Source organism: Papaver somniferum, chromosome 3 (genome assembly GCF_003573695.1).
Source record: "Papaver somniferum cultivar HN1 chromosome 3, ASM357369v1, whole genome shotgun sequence".
Classification (NCBI taxonomy): domain Eukaryota; kingdom Viridiplantae; phylum Streptophyta; class Magnoliopsida; order Ranunculales; family Papaveraceae; genus Papaver; species Papaver somniferum.
This window is the reverse complement of record NC_039360.1, coordinates 188660502-188683754: the sequence shown is the minus strand read 5'-3', so window position 1 is coordinate 188683754 and position 23253 is coordinate 188660502. Positions and strand designations below refer to the sequence as shown.

General features: G+C 36.7%; 1 protein-coding gene across 1 annotated transcript; it reads left to right on the top strand.

The window, feature by feature from the left end:
• Positions 1–554: 554 nt before the first annotated feature.
• LOC113360441 lies at positions 555–22729 on the top strand. Its single transcript, XM_026603950.1, has 3 exons — positions 555–753; positions 867–930; positions 22138–22729. Exons 1-3 carry the CDS (start codon positions 555–557, stop codon positions 22727–22729), a joined length of 855 nt encoding a protein of 284 aa, XP_026459735.1.
• Positions 22730–23253: the final 524 nt, after the last annotated feature.

Genomic DNA, 23253 nt, shown 5'->3' with positions numbered 1-23253 from the left:
TAACAAAATTCTGGTGTCTGTGTTATTTCTATTTCCGCATTATATTTGTTTATATAATTGAAATAATACAGGTTGTGCATTTGAATCGATCAATTGGAAATTCGACCTTTGGTTGTTGATTGATATTAATTGATCCTTGGACATTGGTCTTTGGTACCGTCCAAGTTATTCCTTGTGTTTGATTATAGACTCGCTGATTTCTATTAGCTTGAGTGAATCAAAAAAAAAGAGAGATATTAACTCCTTGAGATACTTTTATCTAGATTGAGTCTGACTGTCTAGTTGATTCTCTAGTAAGTGTTTCAGATTTAGTCCATACAGATTGCTAATCGAAATATTGGGTGGTGTTGTTAGACCCCCGCCTTTTCAGTTGAAGAGAGAAATATTGACTTCTGTGGAATTATCATTGATTAAATGATAAGTGTCAGACACAACACAGGAAAGACACCAGGTTTTTCATGTCTCATCTCAAGAATTTGTGCTACCTTTAATATTCCTGTTTTTGGTTCCGATATGGAGGACCAGCTGTGCTAAGTATGTCAAGCATTGAGAAAATGAGGCCCTCTACAATCAGAGTCACCCCAAGAACTCATAGTACTCCAGCAACTGAAGAGCTGTCTCGTCTTCGAGGAGAACTTGCTGAACTTCGGGAGGAAAATGTGGTTCTTAGAGAGAAGGTAGACTTTGCCAGGAATGCTGTCCCAGAGTTATTAGAGAAATTCTATGAGATTGAAAGAGATCATTATGAATGGAGTGACTGATATCTAGTAGCTATAATTTCTGTTTTGTCATTATCTGTTTAAACTACTGTTGTTGGATTTAAAGTTTATGTCTTTGTGATGTAATAACTTTTTATGGCACAATAGTCTTGGATGATTATGTCTTTCAGTCAAAAGTGTTATTGAGAAGTGCACATATATCTTGTCAAAAGTAAAGTCTTTCGTAAGTAGATATGCATGTGTTGATAAAGAAGGAATGAACTTTTGACAAAAACAAAAGTTAAGCCTATTATGTCAATTATTCATGGAAGATAGGTTAAAATCTTTTGTTTACAAGGATTATGTCTATTGTATGTCATTGTGCAAATAGTGATGGAAAGTAGAATGAATCCTTGTATATGCCGCAGTATGATCATTCCCTGATCCATATTTTATGTGTATACTGCAATGATACATAAGTTTTTCTTGTGTTGAGCATAAGACGATTGAGTTGATCATTCTTTTATGGTGAACTTAGTCGTAGCTCCGTAAGCTGTCTTATGTCAAGCATTTCCAACTAGATTAATCATAGATTCGTTTGTGGTTATTTTGGTTGTGTATTCCGATTAAATTAATCATGGGTTCTCTTGTGGTTAGTTTAATTGAGAATTTTGGATATAGAAAATCATTTCTTTATGGTTTTTGGTGTCCAATAAAATCCTTCTTTTCTTGTAAAAGTAAGGTCGCTCTTGTTGTTCTCTTGGGAATGACATCAAATGGGGGGAGAGTTCTTTTGAACTTGTGCTTAATTTCCATATCTTTGTGGGGAGTGCGGCTGTGGAATTATTTAGGGGTTATCTTGTATCTTTATAAACTCCTTGATGAATGCATTTAGACTCGGCTTTGTAGTTGCAGGAAATCCTACATTACACCCCTCACAAGATTTCATTAACATTCAACTCATTTTTGGATTAACAATCTTAATTTTATTGATGAATCTTTGAACAATCTTACAAGAAAAGATAAAGGGATTAAGAACAACAATCACTCTTGATTTTCTCTCTCCTAATTGTTTTTTTCCTCTCTCTAAAAAGATCTCTCTCCCTTCCTTTACAACTGAATGGCTATTTACAGGGAATTACATAGTGGATGACAGCTAATCTGTCCTTTATTTTCGGATATGGTTTGCGACATTCTCGCAACCTTAAAAATATTAATCTCGCACACTTCCTAATTTTCGCAAGTCCATCATATTTTTCTCATGATTTAGCTGATGTCGTTTATTATGTCGTTTCTGAAATTGCTTTGCGACATTGTTGTGTTATGTTATTAATAATTTCGCTGAAGTGTTGCAGCTGCGAGATTTTGATCCTACATCTTGCTTCTTCTCATGTCGTCTCTGCGAATAAGAGAATGATATGAGAAATTCCGTAGTTATCCATCTCTTCGTATCCTTCATTTATTACACGTATCTTTTCTTCCATTTGTTTCTTGACACGTCTTCTGTAACCGCTGCTTCTTAACCATTCACGTCTTTTCGCCTTAATCGTGTTTATCTTCTCGAAAAAAATTCCACTATATATACTCTTTCTTACTCTCCTTTTCTATATTTTTACTCTCTTTTTATCTTCTCTGCAACTTCATCATTTTCTCCGTAAATTCCTCTACTGTAATTTTTCTTCTATCTTCTTTCTTCAATCTTCTTAATTCTTCATTTATTCCCGTACTATGTATTCAAATATGCCTCCAAGTGGTCAAAAGCATGAGAAAACCTTGAAGGAAGTTCAAAAAGATCTTGCCGAGAGAGGTTTCACACTTTCTACCATTCTTGGTGAAAGTGCCAAATCAATTCTTTCCATTAAACTTTTCTCTGATCATCAATGTGATGATCAGACAATCATAGTCTCGCTGGGTCAAATTCTCGCAGGTCTCCCTATTCCTCTTTATAACCCTGACATTCCTCTATTTTATGAAATTCTTGCTCATTCGAATTTTTCGCGAGCTATCTTCCAATTAACTGGGGATTGCATCCGTCTGATATTGGAGTTTGCTAATCGCGGTGCTGGTAAAGGATCTCTTTATCCCAAAGAGCTTAGGGATCCTAAATTCCCAGACTTGGAGATAGTCATTGAGAAGTACATAGTAGCGAATTTCTTCGAAAATTATGAACTAATATCTATGAAGAAGGAGAATACTCGCCGGGGTGTTCGCTTGAAAAGGAAGGATGTTATTGTTGAAGACAGAATTCTCATGCATGACATTGATTGGCACTCTGGAATAAATAAAACCCCTCGCCAATCCAAAGATGATAAATGGTGCGTCTTCCCCTTGATGCTGAAAGGACCCTATATTGTTGGTTCTAATGTCATTCCTGCGAATCTCACCGCATATCGACCCTGGGTATTCTCTTGGTCTGATAAAGTGAAAGAGGTATATTTATTCCAATTTCGCCCACTTTATGTTTCTTTATTTATCTTTACTCTTTTGTTCGCTGATTCTTGCAACATTCTACAGATCCAGAAACTGAAAGATAACTACCGCAAGACTGGGAAAGCCAATACCTTGCTAGCTCTTCGCTCATACACAGATGAGGTAAGAAATATTATTTTATGATTTTAAACAATATATTGTTGCCTCTATTTCTTATCTTCATTTGTGTGTGAAGGTTATTGCTGAAGTAGAAGAACCCACCAAAACTGCGACGGCTGGTGATAAGGGTTAAGACATTCTTCCCAAAGGAAAATCATATGCATCCTCTTCAAAGAAAAGAAAGAGAGGGAATTATCCTCCTCCTTCAGATGTTCATTTCCCTGATGGTTCTGAAGATGATGAAGACAAAAAAGACGATGATGACGACTCTGCAGCGAATAAAGATTCTCCACCTGAATCCTCTATGGCACAGTTATCTGGTGTCTTCTCTGATTCTTGGCAAGGGATGGGAGATAATTTCCTCGCCAGTACATGCAAATCTCTCGCAACTATTTGCGATACTTCTTTGTTGGATGGTGATAGTTCTCTTCGTGGGGTCTCCAAATCAGTGACTCCTAGCTTCCTAAACTCTCTCAATAGTTTGGTATGCCTTCGTCTTTTTACTTCTTCATTATTGTGATTCAAAATTTCTTTTTATTTTAATTATTTTTTGTATTTTCTTCGCAGGCTGGAAAAGCTTCTTTCGTTGTTGCCTCAGATTTGGAGAGGAGACGCGAAATTCTTGAAAAGAAGAATCTTCAATTTCGTACGAAGAATGAAGAACTGGAAACTAAAGCTAAGGGTCTTAGTGAGAAGAACGAACAATTCGAAGCTGAAGTTAAAGGTCTTCGCGAGAAGAACAAACAACTGGAAACCGACACTTCTTCGCAAAGGAACAAAATTTCTACTCATCAAAAGCTAATGATCAGCTCTATGGTATGCAATTTTTCTCCTTTCCTTTCATTCATCCTATTGTCTTATCTTATTTGATTAATCCTTTTTGCAGACATTTATGGTCTTTCTGATGAAGCCACTCTTTTTCGTTCATTTACCGATGTCCTAGATAATGACACTCTTCTTGAATATCTTAATAAATCTTTGAATAGTTTCTCTAATGATAAAATTTCATCTCTGTCTTTCAATGAACTTAAATCCAAATTTCGCCTCTTAGAGATTGATCATAGATCTAGTTTAGGTTTAGCCAACCAATTTAAACGTTTTTATCTCCATTCTGAAGATAAGATCAATAAATTAAGAACCAAGATTAGCAAAATTATAGATGATAAAGATCGTATCTCTGATCAAGGTATTAAGGCTTTGGCAAAATTCCAAGAGACCCTTATTGAGGTTCAACTTGAACGAGATGAAGCCAATCGTCAAAATGTTGTACTTAGCGAGAGAGAAAACCAAGTTTGTTCTCGTCTTCTCATAAATAATGATGATGAGTTCGATTGGTCTGTGAAAATCTTAGATGATGCCGGAAAGGATTTAGGCGTAAATATTAGTCTCCAAGCTGAGCATACAGCCTTGATTAAAGATATGAATTCTGACAGAGAAGGTCACCAACTGTTCTTTTTTACTAGTCTTTTGTCTCTTTTGAGTTCTCACTAAATTATTAATTGATTGTATTTTGTTCGCAGGTTCTGAGAGTAGATATCGCCACAAATTGAAGAACTTGAAGCTGAGAAAGGGGAATTCGCAAAGAGTCTTTCTTCTCGCAACGATAAATATTCTAGATTGAAGAATCAATTCAAGATCACTGTTGCGAACTTTAAGAATGACGCTCTTCATTTTCGCAATCAAACTATTCAAATGGTTTGCAATGACCATAGTATTCCTCACTCTGATTATCCTTATCTCTCAGAGGAGATCCCAAAGAACACCCCTAGTCTGATCATCTCTGATAGTGAAGCTGATGATGAAGAATCTGATGGTGATGAAGATTCTGATGGAGGTAAAGGTTCTGATGAAGATGATGAAGAATCAACTAAGAAGTAGTATTTGTTTCTTTCTTTGATCTTCTGTAACACTTGTACATTTATTCCTTCTTTTCGCATACTTGCGAATTCTCTTGGTTCCCCATATTCCTTAATATATAAGTTTCTTTTATTTTGACATGAATTCATTAAAACAATTTTTCCTTGCAATATAGTTAATCAATATAATCATTAATTTTTAAATTTCTGCGTAAATTTATCATATGGAGACAAATAACATTTTTTTATTTCATTCATTCCCATACTTGCCTCTGTTATTTGTATTTAAATGAGAGATTTTGCAGATTTCTCTTATTTTGTGCCTCAGCTTTGCAGTTGTTTTTTTATAATTTCGCAATCATATGCGAAGTGAATTTTGATTCTTTTCAAAATTTCATTCTTGTGTGGTCTTATTTTGCCTTCCTAGTTAAAGGTCTTGTTATGCCACCTCTTGTCATTGCGACAAAATCGTAGGACGTCCTTGCATTTTCATGCAAAAACTCATTGATCTTGTGTTAACTTTTTCTTTTGTATTATTGCCTCTTCAGGATTGTTGCGACAATATGACATGCCTAAATGTTCTTGCGAAAATAAAGCCCCATGACATTGTCGTCTTGCTAAGAAATCGCATGACGTCTTCGCACTTTCATGCGAAAACCCATTGATCTCGTCTTATCTTTCTCTTTAGTATTATTGCCTTTTCAGGATTGTCGCACAAATATGACAAGCCTTAATTCCCTTGTGAGTAAAAAGCCTCATGACATTTGCGTCATAAAACACTTATCATCTTCCTAATGGAGGGTGCCGCCCTTATCTCCCCCCTGGTTGCCCCTTCAAGGAGGCGTACCTCTACCATACAAGGTTGGATCCTCTCATCCGGTCTTAACAACAACCAGTTGTTTTCGCAGCCTCTTATCCCTTTTTCCTATAGGGTTTATGGTTATGAGACTGCACCCTAAGTGGGGTTTTCTTCGGGCCGAGTGCAGTATAAGCCAAGACTTGTCAAGAATGGCAAGGTATGCTCCAGACACCCGTGGCACTCTTGACTCAACCGTGTACCTCGGCGCCTTGGTCATATTATGCACTCCTTGGGAGATTCCTTATTACCTTAGTCGCCCAACCTAAGTCATATGCTTAAGCTGAGAATCCAAGGTGCCTCTCATGGATGGGATTTATTGACCCCAAATCTCCATGACTCAGATTCCGGTGGCGGTGTAGCCTTTCCCTGAGCCATGCAACAGGTACCCCCTTATATGACGTACTTTAGGTCTTACATTTGCCTCTTGCGAAATTTTATTCACGAACTAAGGTGTACGCCATAAAGGTTCGCCCCTTTCTCTTTTGTCATTGTTCTCTGATTGTCTTTTGTAGAATTTATTATCTCTGCGAAGTTCTCGTATATCATCATATTGTATTTGCATTTCGCAATCTCAATTTTGTCATTCAATAAAATGTATTTTTGAGAATTTTATTTGTTGCGAAAGTGTCGCAACAAATCAATCATTCATACACTTCTTATTTTTATTACTTTTGCCATTCTTTGCCTCTTTGTTATTCTCTGCTATTGCTTCATTGATAGTAAACTGTTCACAATTTCTTACTATGAACTAGCATCAACCTCACAACATTTCTTCTTCTTTTTGTTCGATGGAATCCACCATCAACCTCTCACTTCTTAGTGTCTCTATGATTTTGTTTCGCCAACTTTCCTTCTTGGTTGCTCTTCCTTCGCAGGATTCTACCTCAGTTTCGTAACATTTCTTTCCTTCAACCCAATCTCCCTTTATGATTCCTACACCGCTGGGGTGAGGGAACTTGATTCACTAGTGGAAATTTTAAGCTACACGTAGAATCCCATGTAGCCAAGGACGTCCAATCAATGGATTGTAGGGTGATTCTATGTCAACGACACAGAACAGGATTTCAGAAGATATCCCCTTCAATGGGATTCGCATAGTAACTTCCCCTTTAGGCTTGTTGGCAGTACCATTAAAACCATATATCTTATATGTTGATGGTATAAGATCATCATCTCTCCCTCGCATGGTTTTATAAGTATGATAGAATAAGATATTCACAGAGCTTCCAGTATCGATCAGAATTCTATTAATTGCCCATGAATCTTCAGCTTCATCATCTTCATCTTCTTTAGGTTTTGGATTAATTTCTAATTTTACCACTAATGGATTGTCATGTACTTCTCCACCTTCAGGGACTTCTTCTGCGGTAAAAGAAATAGTCTGTTTCTGCCATTCCTCTAGCGGCGAGATTTTCGCAATATTCATAATTTCTCTTCCATCATTGTCTCTTGTGAACACTCTACTGAAAACATTGTCATGAAAGTCTTCAATTGTATTGTATGAATGTACGATAGAGTGACAGAATAGATTCTTTGCTATTGCACCAACTTCTACGAAGAATGTTTTCTTTTCTTTTACCATGTTTACTTTGTGATGCTCTAGTGGTGGTGGCGGCAATGGTTGAGATTGTGGACGCCCTACCAGAAAGTGGTTTAGCTTTCCTTGATCTATAATTCTCAGAATAATTCTCTTTATATTTCTGCAACCATTTGTAGTATGTCCATGGAAATGATGATAAGAACAGAACTCATGACTTCTGTTGCTTGGAGGTGGTTCAGTTCCCATGTTCCATGGTGTTGGTATATTCTCCATCAAAATTATAGCTTCCCATATTTTCTCCACGCTTGCATAAGTTTCTCGCGGATGATCAAGTATTTGAATCTTGTTATTTCCACCAAGATTGTAGAAATTTCTTTCTCTTTCATACTCCTCTTGATCTCGGCTTCCCATAGCCACCAGTTTATGTTGATTGTTTCCCGTCACCTTTTCTTGTTGTCTTTGCGAAGTGCTCGCCACTCTGTTTATTAGTTTGGGTAATAAGCTTGCATTCGCTGCTTGTGAACTGGTATTCGCAACTGGGTATGATTCCATCTCATTTTTCCTTTCCTCTAGAGAAGTATACTCTTCCTGAAGTTCTCGCAGTTCGGTCATTGTGATTGTGTTCTTGACTCTGAAAATTTGGACATACAATAGATTGGTTGCGAACATAGCATAGATAAATGACAAGATAAGATATCTCTCATCCACACGGCCAGCCATCTCACTACACATAGTCCTCCACCTTTTGGTTCGATGCTTCAAACTTTCGCCAATCATTTGTTTTAATCCAAACACATCTTCAATACCAGGTCGCGAAGAATTGTTACTTATATATGCCCCCAAGAATGTGGTCTGCAAATGATTGAAAGATGTTATTGTATTTTTTGGTAGACCTTCGAACCATTTTAACGCCTCTCCTAATAGACTGGATGCAAAATACTTGCACAATACGACATCATGATTTTCCCACTGTAACATGCATCTCACATAGGCTTTGATGTGTTGAATTGCACAAGTTGTTCCATCAAAGATGTTGGTTAACGCAGGAAAATTGCATTTCGGAGGTATTCCTCCTAGTTGTACTTCTCTTGTAAATGGAGTTTTCGCAGCTTCTTCTATAGCTTCGTCTAATTGTCTTCTGCCTACTTCCTCTCTATTATTTAGCATTCCTCTCATTTCTTCCAATTCTTTTAAGATTTGTTCATTTACGCCTAAGTTTTGATCCATTGATCTTTTTAATTTTGCCTCCCTTCTTCTGCGTTCATGTCTTTCTTCTCTCTCAAAATTTTTCATTTCTTCTTCATCATCCTCATCTCGTCTTCTCCTGCTATTCTCTTCCTCATCTCTATCTTGAATTCGCATATGATGATGTGTCTCATTTTCCCCTCAATGATTTTGTTCATTTCTTATCAATTCCATTCGTTGTCTTTCAGCCCTCCTCTTTACTCTATCATACTCTTCATTGAGATTACCGTTATTTCGGTTTTGTGTACGCCTTCTTTCTCGATTGTCGTGATTATTCTGGCGAATCGCCTCCTGCATCTCTTGCTCTTCCATTTCTGCTATCAATATTTCACGTTCGCGAGTTAAACGTGCTTGTTCAGCATAGTGTCTTTCAATTTCTTCTTCAATCGTTTGTTGATTTCTTTGAGCTTCTCTCTCATGTAAAATTCTCCTTCCTTCCTCTCGATTCCCTTCGTCATCTTGATTATTTCTTCCCTGACGTTGTCCATTCTCTTGATTTCTATCATTTTGCCTATCATCAAAAGTTTCATTTTGTGGAACGAAACGATCATCAGTCATTTCTCTATCTTCGCGATGTTCTTCATTAGGATTTGGTATTTCTTCTCGAATATTATTTCCAGCATTAACTGTGGGTGAGTTTCGCCTCATCTCTCTTCTAGTCGATCTTGAACACGATCTTGTAGTACTTCTCGATCTTCTACTTTGTAGTCTCATATTTTCCATCCTCAATTCGTGATTTTTCCTTGTTAGATTTGCACGTTTTTCTGCCTCAGCTCTTCTTTCTTCATGTATTCTTCGTCTCAACGTTTCTAACACTCCAATTTCCTCATCTCCATGAATTATTCCTTCATCTGCTTCTTGATTTCTCTCTACCTGTCTATGGTTCCTGGTTTGCTGCTCTTCTTCTACTTCTTCTGCTGAATTTGATCGCCAAGTGTGTACACTCACTCTATCATAATCTATTGTTCCATTTTGTACCGGTGTTTGCTGAACTGGCGGTTGAACTTGATTTTCTCCATTATTTTTCCTTCTCGTAGATTCTCTCATTTAACTTCTCTCCCTTCCAGCAAGTCTTTTACTTCTTCTTCTAGCAGTTGTCGATTGTTCCGATACATTTCTCCTTCTAGCCATTCTTTCAATACTAACAAATTGTAAGAGATTATGGTTTTTTCACCAATTACTTTCAATTCTAATAAATCACAATATTAATCTTCAAATTTTTCTAGAACAATCTTCAATCTTCAATCCCTGTTTCTAGCGCCATTATGTAGTTGCAGGAAATCCTACATTACACCCCTCACAAGATTTCATTAACATTCAACTCATTTTTGGATTAACAATCTTAATTTTATTGATGAATCTTTGAACAATCTTACAAGAAAAGATAAAGGGATTAAGAACAACAACCACTCTTGATTTTCTCTCTCCTAATTGTTTTTTTCTCTCTCTAAAAAGATCTCTCTCCATTCCTTTACAACTGAATGGCTATTTATAGGGAATTACATAGTGGATGACAGCTAATCTGTCCTTTATTTTCGGATATGGTTTGCGACATTCTCGCAACCTTACAAATATTAATCTCGCACACTTCCTAATTTTAGCAAGTCCATCATATTTTTCTCATGATTTAGCTGATGTCGTTTATTATGTCGTTTCTGAAATTGCTTTGCGACATTGTTGTGTTATGTTGTTAATAATTTCGCTGAAGTGTTGCAGCTGCGAGATTCTGATCCTACAGGCTTTATGATTGCATCTAAACAAGATGATATGTACTTTTCTTTGGTCTTGAAGCATCTTCGTGAAAATTTCATTAAGATTCCGTTTTCGTATCTTTGCCAATTTTATTGACAAAAAGGAGGAGAATTAATGTGTAGTTCACACTACAAATACATATGATTTACGTTCTTTACGGGTCATTATGTAAGGGGGAGTGGTTTTCATGTTGAGACGAAAGTATTGACTAAGGGGTAGTGATACATATCACCATAATATTGTTGTCGAAGTTGTGATACGAGAACTTTGATGTTGTGTAATAATACTATGACACTGTATAACAATGATCGAGAGCTTTTGTTTTCTCATTGTTATGGCTACGGGACTTCAACAACTATGATGCTTAATTGAACATCTATGGAATCATGGGAGTACTTGGAAATGAAGCACCAAGGAGATCAAGCATGTGGACGAGAAGCTACAAAGTTTTATTTATTTTGTAATCCATATGTATTGATAGTTTTATCACTAAGATTGACAAAGGGGGAGATTGTTAGAGCATTGCTCGGTCGAACTCGCATGCGTTTTTATCTCAAGCATGTTTGTCAATATTAGTGATCAAAACTATATGTCTTGATTTCTAATATACTTAAGACTAAGTCTCGGTCTAGGATAGTTAGGAATAGTTGAGCTCCAGACTCCATGGCGATTATCTTGGAAAGACGAAGAACTACTCAAGGAACCGGTGGAACTTCATCCGACCAAAAGGTATGTGGAGACTTGAACTCATCTTGTAACTCAAAAGTCTATATATTATATCTCCTACTCTTGAGACAAAAGTCGTATAAGTATGATAGTTTTCATATATACACATTTGCTATTTCGAGTCGAGTTTACTCGCCTATCTTTTTCTCGAAATACGTGTTGGTAAGGTTTTGCTTTAACCATCTTCATATTTACCCGTGACAAAATTCATGATGACGTTTCAATCTCGAAAATAGCTTTGACGACGATAGTTGATTCTTTATGTCTAACGACTGTTATAACATTATAGAAGAATGTTTCAATGATTGAAATGTAGAGTTGAGAATATGTAACCACCTATGGATGTAATCATATAGTGTGTTCGCACATTAGTGAATAAATCCATGTGCCAGAAACCAAGTGCGTGCATATGTGTGCATGCGGTATTGGTGAAGGAGACAGGTTGGGTACGCGTACCCATACGCGTACTGGTGGAAGTTCACGTCCATGAAATTCTGCTGAGTTTGAAGTTTACGAACTCAAAAAAATGGTCACCTTATGTACGCGTACTGGCGGAACTTTTTCACCCGAAAAAGTCTGCTGAGTTTGGAAACTAAAACCAACTCAAATACAATAGCTAAGGTACCCGTACGCGTATCCAAGCTAGTTATTTCTCAAATCGGTAGTTCATGGACTTAATAAGGAATGGAATCTTTTCAAACCGTGGGTATATTGTTCATGAATTGATCAAACCGATTTTGTTTCAATTGTGTCTATGAATAAAGACCTAAGCAATTGAACAACTCTTGAACTAGTTCTTATGAGTCATTTGGACTAGTTATGAGAAAGATGAATACGGTTAATATGAAGCACTCATATGGCTAACCATTGGTCAAACATTTGTGAACCAACCAATGTACACGTTTAGGTATGGTTACTCAAACCTAAATGAATACATTTCATTTGTGTGTGACAATCTAAGTTTCGATATAACGGTTGAAAGATATTAGCTTGGATAAATCAGGTTTTTCATCTAACGGTAAATATTGAATGCTTTGTTACCAATGTAACTTAGCTTGTGTTAGAGCATATCTCGGTCAACCTCGCATGCGTTGCTATCTCAAGCATGTTTGTCAATGTTAGTGATCAAAACTATAAGTCTTGATTTATAGCCTACATAGCTAAGTCTCGGACTAGGATAGAAAAGTGTAGTTGAGCTCAAGGACTTCATGGCGATTCATCATACAACGACGAAGATCTATACAAGGAACCGTGGAACTTCATCAACAAAAAGGTATGTGGATACTTTAACTTATCTATCACTCAAAAGTCTATCTCTTCTATCTCCTACTTCTTATGAGACAAAAGTCGTATGTTATATAGACTAGATCATATACATTTGATATTTAGAGCTGAGCATTCATCGCTTATATTTTATCTCGAAATCGTGTGTTGGTAAAGCGTTTCGCTTTGACCAAGTTTATCTTCACCTAGTGACGAAAGTCATGAAAAGTTTCAATCACTTTGAGAATTGCTCTGACGTGAATCGGTCTGTGAATCACGGATACATAGCGTCCTCTGAGAATGTCTCAATGATTGAAATGAGAGTTTAGATTACATAACCATGTATTCCTTGAACCGAAGTTTTCGAACTTTGTCGATCAAGAGAAATCGGGAGGATTGTGGAATTGTCTTGCCAAGTCCGCGAACCCAGTATGCAGACTCAGTCCGCGAACTGTCGGAAGTTCTCGACCGAGAATTTCTACTGGATTTTCCAAAACTCGTTTGTATGCTAAGTCCGCGAACCTAGTCCGCGAACTGGCGGAATTTCTCTTTCCGAAAATTTCTACTGAGTTTGGAAAACTCAACCGATTAACTTAAGTCCGCGAACTTGTTTGTGAACTTAAGAGGTTATGATCTAAAGATGTGCTCTGAACATGAAACATTAAATTACTAAGGAATGCTTTATGCACACCGTGGTTATAATGTTCATGAGACGATTCAATCGAATCAAATCATCTTTGTTTCAATTGTGTCTTGTGTAGTTACATTAGATCTTATAGCAATTGAACAACTATTTAACTAGTTCATTTGAGTCAATTGAACTAGTTATGGTGAAGAAGAACAAGGTTAATATGAAATGCTCATATGGTTAACCTTTTGCGTTACTATGTTGAACCAACATACACGTACTCGTTTGGGCATGGTTTTCACAAACCCAGTAAACGTCTACCCAAGTGTGTGTGACAAGATAAGTTTTCGATCTAAGGGTTGAGAAATATTAGCTTGAATCTAAATCAGGTTTTCATCTAACGGTGAATAAAGATTGCATTGAACCTAAGGCAAAACCCTGATTTGAAGGATATATAAAGGAGACATCTAGCATTGTGCAAAACTTATCCCCACACGTCTGTGTGCTACTAGTGGGCCCGCTAGAGCCGATCTCCATTGACCTTTGATTTTCTTCTCTAAAATCAGGTTAACGACTTAAAGACTTCATTGGGATTGTGAAGCCAGACCGATACTACTTTATCGTAGTTGTGTGATCTGATCTTGCATCCTCTATCGTACGAGTACAATCGATTGTTTGGCTTGAGATCGTGAGAATTCTCTGATAGGCAAGATAAAGAAGTCACAAACATCTTCGTCTCACTGTTTGTGATTCCTCGACAATCCGTTTGTGTAGTCAGGAAGGATTGTAGAGAGGTGATTGATTAATCTAGGTTGTTCTTCGGGAATATAAGACCGGATTATCAATTGGTTCCTGTTCACTTTGATTTTATATCAAAAGACGGAACAAAACCTAGGGTTTATCTGTGGGAGACAGATTTATCCTTTGATAGACTTTTCTGTGTGAAACAGATCTGTTTATTATCAAGTCTGTGATTTTGGGTTGCAGCAACTCTTGGTTGTGGGTGAGATCAACTAAGGGAATCAAGTGCACAGTATCCTGCTGGGATCAGAGGCGTAGGAGTACAAATGTACCTTGGATGGTGGGAGACTGATTGGGGTTCAACTATAGTCCAGTCCGAAGTTAGTTTGCAGTAGGCTAGTGTCTGTGGCGGCTTAATATAGTGTGTATTCAATCTGGACTGATTCCCGGGGTTTTTTTGCATTTGTGGTTTCCTCGTTAACAAAATTTCTGGTGTCTGTGTTATTTATTTTCCGCATTATCTTTTATATAATTGAAATAATACAGGTTGTGTGTTCGTGATCATCAATTGGAAATTCAACCTTTGGTTGTTGATTGATATTGATTTATCCTTGGACATTGGCCTTTGGTACCGTCCAAGTATTCCTTGTATTTGATAAAGACTCGCTATTGTTTTTAGCTTGAGTAAAAATAAAATCAAGAGATAGATATTAACCCCTTGATATACTTTTATCTAGATTGAGTCTGACTGTCTAGTTGATTCTCTAGCAGAGTATTTTGGAGTTAGTCCATACATATTTCTAAGCTAAATATTGGGTGGTGTTGTTAGACCCCCGCATTTTCAATTGGTATCAGAGCAGGCAAACACGTTCAATACCTAACAAGTCTGTGTTTGTAGCAATCTGAGTCTGTGGACAGGATCTCATACGCATACCAAAATGCCTCCTAAAGATGTCAACTTTGTCAAGTGTCTCGGAAATACCTCAAAGGGTCACTCCTTAGATGATTCTTCTGAATCCCGAGGTAAGAAGAATGTCTCATCTTGTGTCAATCATTCTTCCTCCAATGAGACATTGGATATAATGGCTAATGCTGAATTGGAGCTCACCAGAATTTCAAAAAATTCTACTCAGTGTATTGAGCTACAGGATCATGGTAAACTCATTGATGAATTTGAAAATTCTATTGATCGTGAACAACTACTCTACAACATTATAGGGTCATTCTCTAAGGAAATTGAGAAACTTCTTCAAGAAAACAATATACAGCGTGAAAAGATTTGTGATCTTGAAAAGCTGGTCAAAGAACATTCAATTAGAGAAAATTGTTTGATCAAGACGCATTCATCTGACCTAGACAGACTTCGTGTTGAGAAGGAGAAACTTGAAGCATCGCTTGTCTTAGCCCATGGACAGTGCGAATCCTTGGAAAAGGAAAACTCTGTCTTAAAGAAAAATTCTTCTGCACAAACTAACTCTCATGAGTTACTGTACAGAATGAAATTTTTTCCAGAAGAAGATTGTGTCAAGAAAAGTTTTCATAACTTACAATCTTCTCCGGTGGCTATGAAGTTTAAACAAGTACCAGTTGTTACTTCTCCTCCACGAATTTGTAGCTTCTGTAGAAAAGGAAATCAATATGCTAACCATTGTTTTTCCAGAAAGAAACGTGTTTCTGAACTTCACAAGTTGTTTCTTTGTACTATCAATGGAGTAAATAGTCGGAAGAATACTACAGTGAAGGTCTCGTTCACAGGAAACCAGGCATCTTATAAAAATGATCTCTCTCCTAGAAATCATTACAGGACATTTGTAATTCCACGTGTTACCAATGAAAGTATGTCCTGCACTTATAAGAACACATATGATAAATCTAAGTCTAGTGTGTGGAGACGAATTTCAGAAAATCCCCTAGAACCTATTTCTAGAGGTCCTAGACTTTGTCATCAGAAAGGTTTCTCGCCTGTGATTCCCAGAAGAACTGCTAGACACACCCTTTTTCCTGGAAGCTGCAGTGAAAGGACTAGAAATGCTATAATGAGACATCCTGAAAGAAATTACAGCTACTCTCTCAGAACCTATGGTGAGACTATGTCTCCCTCTGCTACTTAGCAGCAGAATGGTCCATCCTTGTGTCTAACTTGAGAGATACGAGGATGAGGATTTGAGAGATGCTCAAGTATTGTGATATATTTTTCTCTTGTCTTTGATGTTTTACCCTTTTCTAGTCGCTTTGTCTTCTTGTCTCTATGATTTTGGGATGGAGGATTTTTGAAAGCTACATAGTGTACAATATCACTTTTAGGGCCAATGATTTTTGGTCGGCCCACGAACGCCTGTATCTCCTCAAAGAACTTTAGGTTTCTAGCCAAGGCATTCACGAACATATATAAATCTTATATGTGTATCATTTTTTTTTAGAAAGGAGCACTATGGAATTTGTTCCCAAAGAAGAAGTTAACCCCTTGGTTGAGGATGATCTCAAAGGATGTGATTCTGGTCAAGAGTTTATACAGAAGAAGATGCTTGAAAGAAAAGAGTATAACACTTGGATTGGTGAATCTGTCAAGGATTTGATTAGTGTTCAGAATGAAGTTAAGAACGAACTGGCTAACCTTCAATTGCAGATAAACCAGCTGATTGATGGACATGCGAAAATCCTTGGTACTCAGAATATCTTGATCAGAAATCAGAAGAAAGTTATCCTTGACTGTGCAAAGGCTCGTCATTATGCTCGCACTATTGATCTAAAATTCAACATTCTAACTTTTGAACATGGTGTCTCTACGGTCAACAGGGTCAAGGATATCAGTGACTCCTACTTTGATGGACCATTTCAGAGGTATGAAATCATCAAGGAAAACTGAGTCTTATATGCCTGGTAAATCTTCTTTTTGGATTAGTTGGAAGAATAACTAGTGCTTTGAATAGCGATGATTGTGACTACACATAGCTATTTTTGTTTTCATCTTCTTATGTTATTTTTTAGGTTTATTGGTATTGAATTCTAAAAATATTTGGAGGATGATGTTTATTGGAGTATTTTAATGGTTTGTGATATTGCAATATTTTTATGGGATATGTATTGTTTACGTCCGTGAACTTGAAGGTCCCATATTGTAGTCAAAAGTAAAGGCGTTCATGAATCGGTATTCGTATTGATGAAAGGACGAATGGATTTTTGACATATACAAAAGTTATGCCTATGCAGTCATGTATTTGATGGAAAATATGATAAAATCTTTTGTTCGACAAGGATGAAGTCTATTATGTCGTTATGATGTAAAATAGAATATATCCTTGTATATTATCCACGGTATTGATCTTCATTGATCCATTTTATTATGTTTTACCGTGAAGGTTCCATTGTGTGTCTTATGTTGAGCACCTTACAACTAAGTCGATTTAGCTTGGCTTTGTTGGTTGTTCCGTAAGATGCTATATGTCGAGCATTAAGAAATAAATTAATCAACTAGTTAGGTTATTTAGTTTGTACTCCATAAGTTTTCTTTCTTATGTTGAGTACATGTACGGTTAAGGTTGTCATATTCTATGATGAACTTAGTCGGGGTTCCATAAGTTCTCTTATGTTGAGCCCAAAATAATTAAATTGATTACTTCGGTGATTAGTTTGGTTATTTGTATTCCAATTAGATTAACTATAGGTTCTCTTGTAATTAATCTAGTTGAGTTTTCATATATTACACTTGTGTTGAGTATATGAAAGGCTACACTATCATGTTTTTTGGTTAATGTAGTCATATATTCCGTAAGGTTTTCCTTATGTTGAGTATTTGAACGGTTAAGTTAGTCATCTTCGTGTGATTGACTTAGTCGTAGCTCTGTGAGTTTACTTATGTTGAGCACTTTCAATTAAATTGATCACTTTTGTGGTTTGATTTAGTTGTGTATTCCAATTGAGTTAATCATGGGTTTACTTGTGGTTAATTTGGTTGAGCTTTGGATGTAGAAAATCATTCTTATGGTTTTTGGTGTCCAATATAAAATCCTTCTTTTCTTTCGAAATTAAGGTCGCTCTTATTGTTCTCTCGAGAATGACATCAAATGGGGGAGAGTTCTTTTGAACTTGTGCTTAATGGTAATATCTTGCGGGGAATGCTGCTGTGGAATTTTATAGGGGTTATCTTGTATCTTAAAACTCCTTGATGAATGTTGTTAGCTTCGACTATTAGATTGCATCTAAATTAAGTTGGTATGTATTTTTCTTTTGGTCATGAAATGTCTCTTGTGGAAATTTCATTATGATCCCATTCTTGTACCTTTGCCAATTTTATTGACAAAAAGGGGGAGAAATATTGTAGTTCACACTACAAATACATATGTTTTCGGATAATTGTGTAAGGGGGAGTGGTTTCCATGATCGAGATGGAGTATTGACTAAGGGGGAGTGATACATATCACCATAGTATTATTGTTAAAGTCGTGATACAATTGGACTTTGATGTTACATAATAGTACTATGACACTGTATAATAATGATCGAGAATCTCGATTTCTCTCATTGTTATAGCTACGGATCTTCAACAATGATGGTGCTAAACTTACAACCTTTGGGATCATTGGAGTACTTGTAAGGACGAAGATTTCAAGGAACGTTGAAGATTAGACTATGGAATAGGATCCACTAAAGTTTATCTTTTTTGTATTCCATATGTATTAATAGTTTTGTCACTAAAATTGACAAAGGGGGAGATTGTTAGAGCATAGATCGGTCAACCTCGCATACGTTGCTATCTCAAGCATGTTTGTCAATGTTAGTGATCAAAACTATAAGTCTTGATTTCTAACCTACATAGCTAAGTCTCGGACTAGGATAGAAAAGTGTAGTTGAGCTCAAGGACTTCATGGCGATTCATCATACAACGACGAAGATCTATACAAGGAACCGTGGAGCTTCATCAACAAAAAGGTATGTGGAGACTTGAACTTATATATCACTCAAAAGTATATCTCTTTTATCTCCTACTTCTTATGAGACAAAAGTCGTATGCTATATAGACTAGATCATACACATTTGATATTTCGAGATGAGCATTCATTGCTTATCTTTTATCTCGAAATCGTGTGTTGGTAAAGCGTTTCGCTTTGATCAAGTTTATCTTCACCTAGTGACGAAAGTCATGAAAAGTTTCAATCACTTTGAGAATTGCTCTGACGTGAATCGGTCTGTGAATAACGGCTACATAGCGTCCTATGAGAATGTCTCAATGATTGAAATGAGAGTTTAGATTACATAACCATGTATTCCTTGAACCGAAGTTTTCAAACTTTGTTGATCAAGAGAAATCGGGAGGATTGTGGAATTGGCTTGCCAAGTCCGCGAATTGTCGGAAGTTCTCGACCGAGAATTTCTGTGTGCTAAGTCCGCGAACTGGCGGAAGTTCTCTTTTCGATAATTTCTGCTGTGTTTGGAAAACTCAACCGATTAACTTAAGTCCGCGAACTTGTTTGTGAACGTAAGGGGTTATGATCTAAAGATGTGCTCTGAACATGAAACATTAAATTACTAAGGAACATTTTATGCAAACCATGTCTATAATGTTCATGAGCCGATTCAATTGAATCGAATCATCTTTGTTTCAATTGTGTCTTGTGTAGTTACATAAGATCTCAGAGCAATTGAACAACTCTTTAACTAGTTCATTTGAGTCAGATGAACTAGTTATGGTGAAGAAGAACAAGGTTAATATGAAATGCTCATATGGTTAACCTTTTGGGTTACTATGTTGAACCAACATACACGTACATGTTTGGGCATGGTTTTCACAAACCCAGTAAATGTCTACCTAAGTGTGTGTGACAAGCTAAGTTTTCGATCTAACGCTTGAGAAATAATAACTTGAATCTAAATCAGGTTTTCATCTAACGGTGAATAAAGATTGCTTTGTACCTACGGCAAAACCCTGATTTGAAGGCTATATAAAGGAGAATCTAGCATTGTGCAAAACTTATCCCCACACGTCTGTGTGATACTAGTGATCCCGCTAGAGTTGATCTCCATTAACCTTTGATTTTCTTCTCTAAAATCAGGTTAACGACTTAAAGACTTCATTGGGATTGTGAAGCCAGACCGGTACTACTTTATCGTAGTTGTGTGATCTGATCTTGCATCTTCTATCGTATGAGTACAATCGATTGATTGGCTTGAGATCGTGAGAGTTCTCCGACAGGCAAGATAAAGAAGTCACATACATCTTCATCTCACTGTTTGTGTTTCCTCGACAATCCGCTTGTGTAGTCAGGAAGGATTGTAGAGAGATGATTGATTAATCTAGGCTGTTCTTCAAGAATATAAGACCGGATTATCAATTGGTTCCTGTTCACCTTGATTTTATATCAAAAAACGGAACAAAACCTAGGGTTTATCTGTGGGAGACAAATTTATCCTTTGATAGACTTTTCTGTGTGAGACAGATATGTTTATTATCAAGTCTGTGATTTTGGGTTGCATCAACTATTGGTTGTGGGTGAGATCAACTAAGGGAATCAAGTGCGCAGTATCATGCTAGGATTACAACTGTACCTTGGATCGGTGGGAGACTGATTGGGGTTCAACTATAGTACAGTCCGAAGTTAGTTTGCAGTAGGCTAGTGTCTGTAGCGGCTTAATACAGTGTCTATTCAATCTGGACTAGGTCCCGAGGTTTTTCTGCATTTGCGGTTTCCTCGTTAACAAAATTTCTGGTGTCTGTGTTATTTCTTTTTCGCATTATATTTTATATATTTGAAATAATACAGGTTGTGCGTTCGTGATCATCAATTGGAAATCCAACCTTTGGTTGTTGATTGATATTGATTGATCCTTGGACATTGTTCTTTGGTACCATCCAAGTATTCCTTGTATTTGATAAAGACTCGCTATTGTTTTTAGCTTGAGTAAAAATCAAATCAAGAGAGAGATATTAACTCCTTGAGATACTTTTATCTAGATTGATTCTGACTGTCTATTTGATTCTCTAGCAAAGTATTTCGGAGTTAGTCCATACAGATTGCTAAGCGAAATATTGTGTGGTGTTGTTAGACCCCCGCTTTTTCAGATTACAAGCCCTGATTTGGAAATTATATAAGGAGACGTCTAGTAACTGTGCAAAACTAATCCCCACACCTCCTATGTGATACTAGTTGGTTTGCTAGAGTCGATTCTCCTTTAATCGTAGGTTTCTTCTCGAGACCCTGTCGATTAACGACTTAAAGACTTCATTGGGATTGTGAAGCCAGACGAAACTACTTATCTTGTAGTTGAGCGATCTGATCTTGCCATTTTATATGGTACGAGTTCAATTGAATAATTGACTTGAGATTATATCTCCGATAGGGCAAGATAAAAATAAATCACAAACATCTTCGTCTCATCGTTTGTGTTTCCGCAATATCTAGTTTCGCTACCATACGATTTAGATTATTGTGAGGTGGCTGATAATATTAGGTTGTTCTTCGGGAATATAAGTCCGGTTTATCAATTGGTTCTTGTTCACCTTGATTTTTATCAAAAGACAGAACAAAACTTTTAGGTTTATCTGTGGGAGACATATTTATCTATCCTTGCAGACTTTTCTGTGTGATACAGATTTGTTTATTAAAGTCTTCGACTTTGGGTCGTAGCAACTCTTGGTTGCGGGTGAGATCATCTAAGGGAATCAAGTGTGTAGTATCTTGCTGGGATCAGAGACGTAAGGAGCGCAACTGTACCTTGAATCAGTGTGAGATTGATTAGAGTTCAACTACAGTCCAGACCGAAGTTAGTTTGTAGTAGGCTAGTGTCTGTAGCGGCTTAATACAGTGTGGTGTTCAATATGGAATAGGTCCCGGAGTTTTTCCGCATTTTCGGTTTCCTCGTTAACAAAATTTCTGGTGTTTGTGTTATTTCTATTCCGCATTATATTTTGTTCTATAATTGAAATATCACAGGTTGTGCGTTGTATCGATCAATTGTGAAATCCAACCTTTGGTTGTTGATTGGAAATTGATTGATCCTTGGATATTGGTCTTTGGTACCATCCAAGTTTATCTCTCTTGTATTTAATCGAGACTCGCAGAATGCTTGAGTAAGATTTAAATCAAGAGATAGAGATATTAACTCGTTGATATACTTGTTATTAAGATTTAGTCTGACTGTCTAGTTGATTCTCTTAAAAGTATATTAGAGTTAGTCCATACAGATTGCTAATCGAAATATTGGGTGAGGTTGTTAGACCTCCACATTTTCAGTACTTCTATTAGGATCCGTAATCCTCCTGTTACATTTGCTAAGTTAAACAATTTGTTGTTAAGTGAGGAAATTGTAGTCAAAGAAAGATCAAAATCCTTACTGTTAGAAGCAAATAACAAAGCTTTTTCTGCTTATCAATATCAACAAGCTTTTCTGGCTCAACAAAGACCTCATTATGGATATTCTCATCCAAATTCTTCATTCAGACCAAGAGGCAAAGGTAACTTCTCATTTTCACCTACTTACAGAGGTTTTTCAACACAATACAGGAGTAATTTTCAGCTACCACCAAGAATGCACTCTCCACAGTCTTATTCATATCCTCCTGTCTCTGCACCAAATACTAGTCCTGCATCCACATCTGTACTTCCAACAGAACCACCTTGTCAGTTGTGTAATAAGAATGGTCATACAACACCTGCTTGTAGACACAGACTTAATTTTGCATATCATAACGCTCATACACTCAATAATATGAGTGCCATGCTTGCAACTACAAACATATTGGGAGAAAATCCTTGGTATGCTGATTCAGGTGCCAACAATCATTTAACTTCTGATGAAAATGAGTTACAACTCATGTCTGCTTATGATGGCTCTTAAGAAATACATACAACCAATGGAAAAGGTATGAAAATTACTCATACTGGTTCTACTATTAAAACTACTTTTGCTCATAATTTTGCTCTGAATGATGTTTCAGTAGTACCACAAGCCTCAAATAATATACTATATGTTCACAAATTTACTAAAGATAACAAGTGCTCAATCACCTTTGATTGTTCTGGATTCTTTGTGAAGGATCTCTCATCTGGGAAAGTAATTTTGAGAGGCCCTCAATGTAATGGATTATACCCTTTCAACTTTCAACACTCAGTCTCCAAGGATTCTTCTTCAACATCATCTCCAACAGCACTGTCAGTATCCACATCAACACCTCCAATAACTGCAAACATTTGGCATAACATACTTGCACATCCATCTTTCCAAACTTTGCAACAAGTGTGTAGACAATTTTCACTGAAAAATGTTCTCAACACACCCTTATTCTGTCATGATTGTTAGCTTGGTAGGAGTCATAAGCTGTCATTTTCTGTTTCAACTTTTACTAGGACTAAACCATTAGA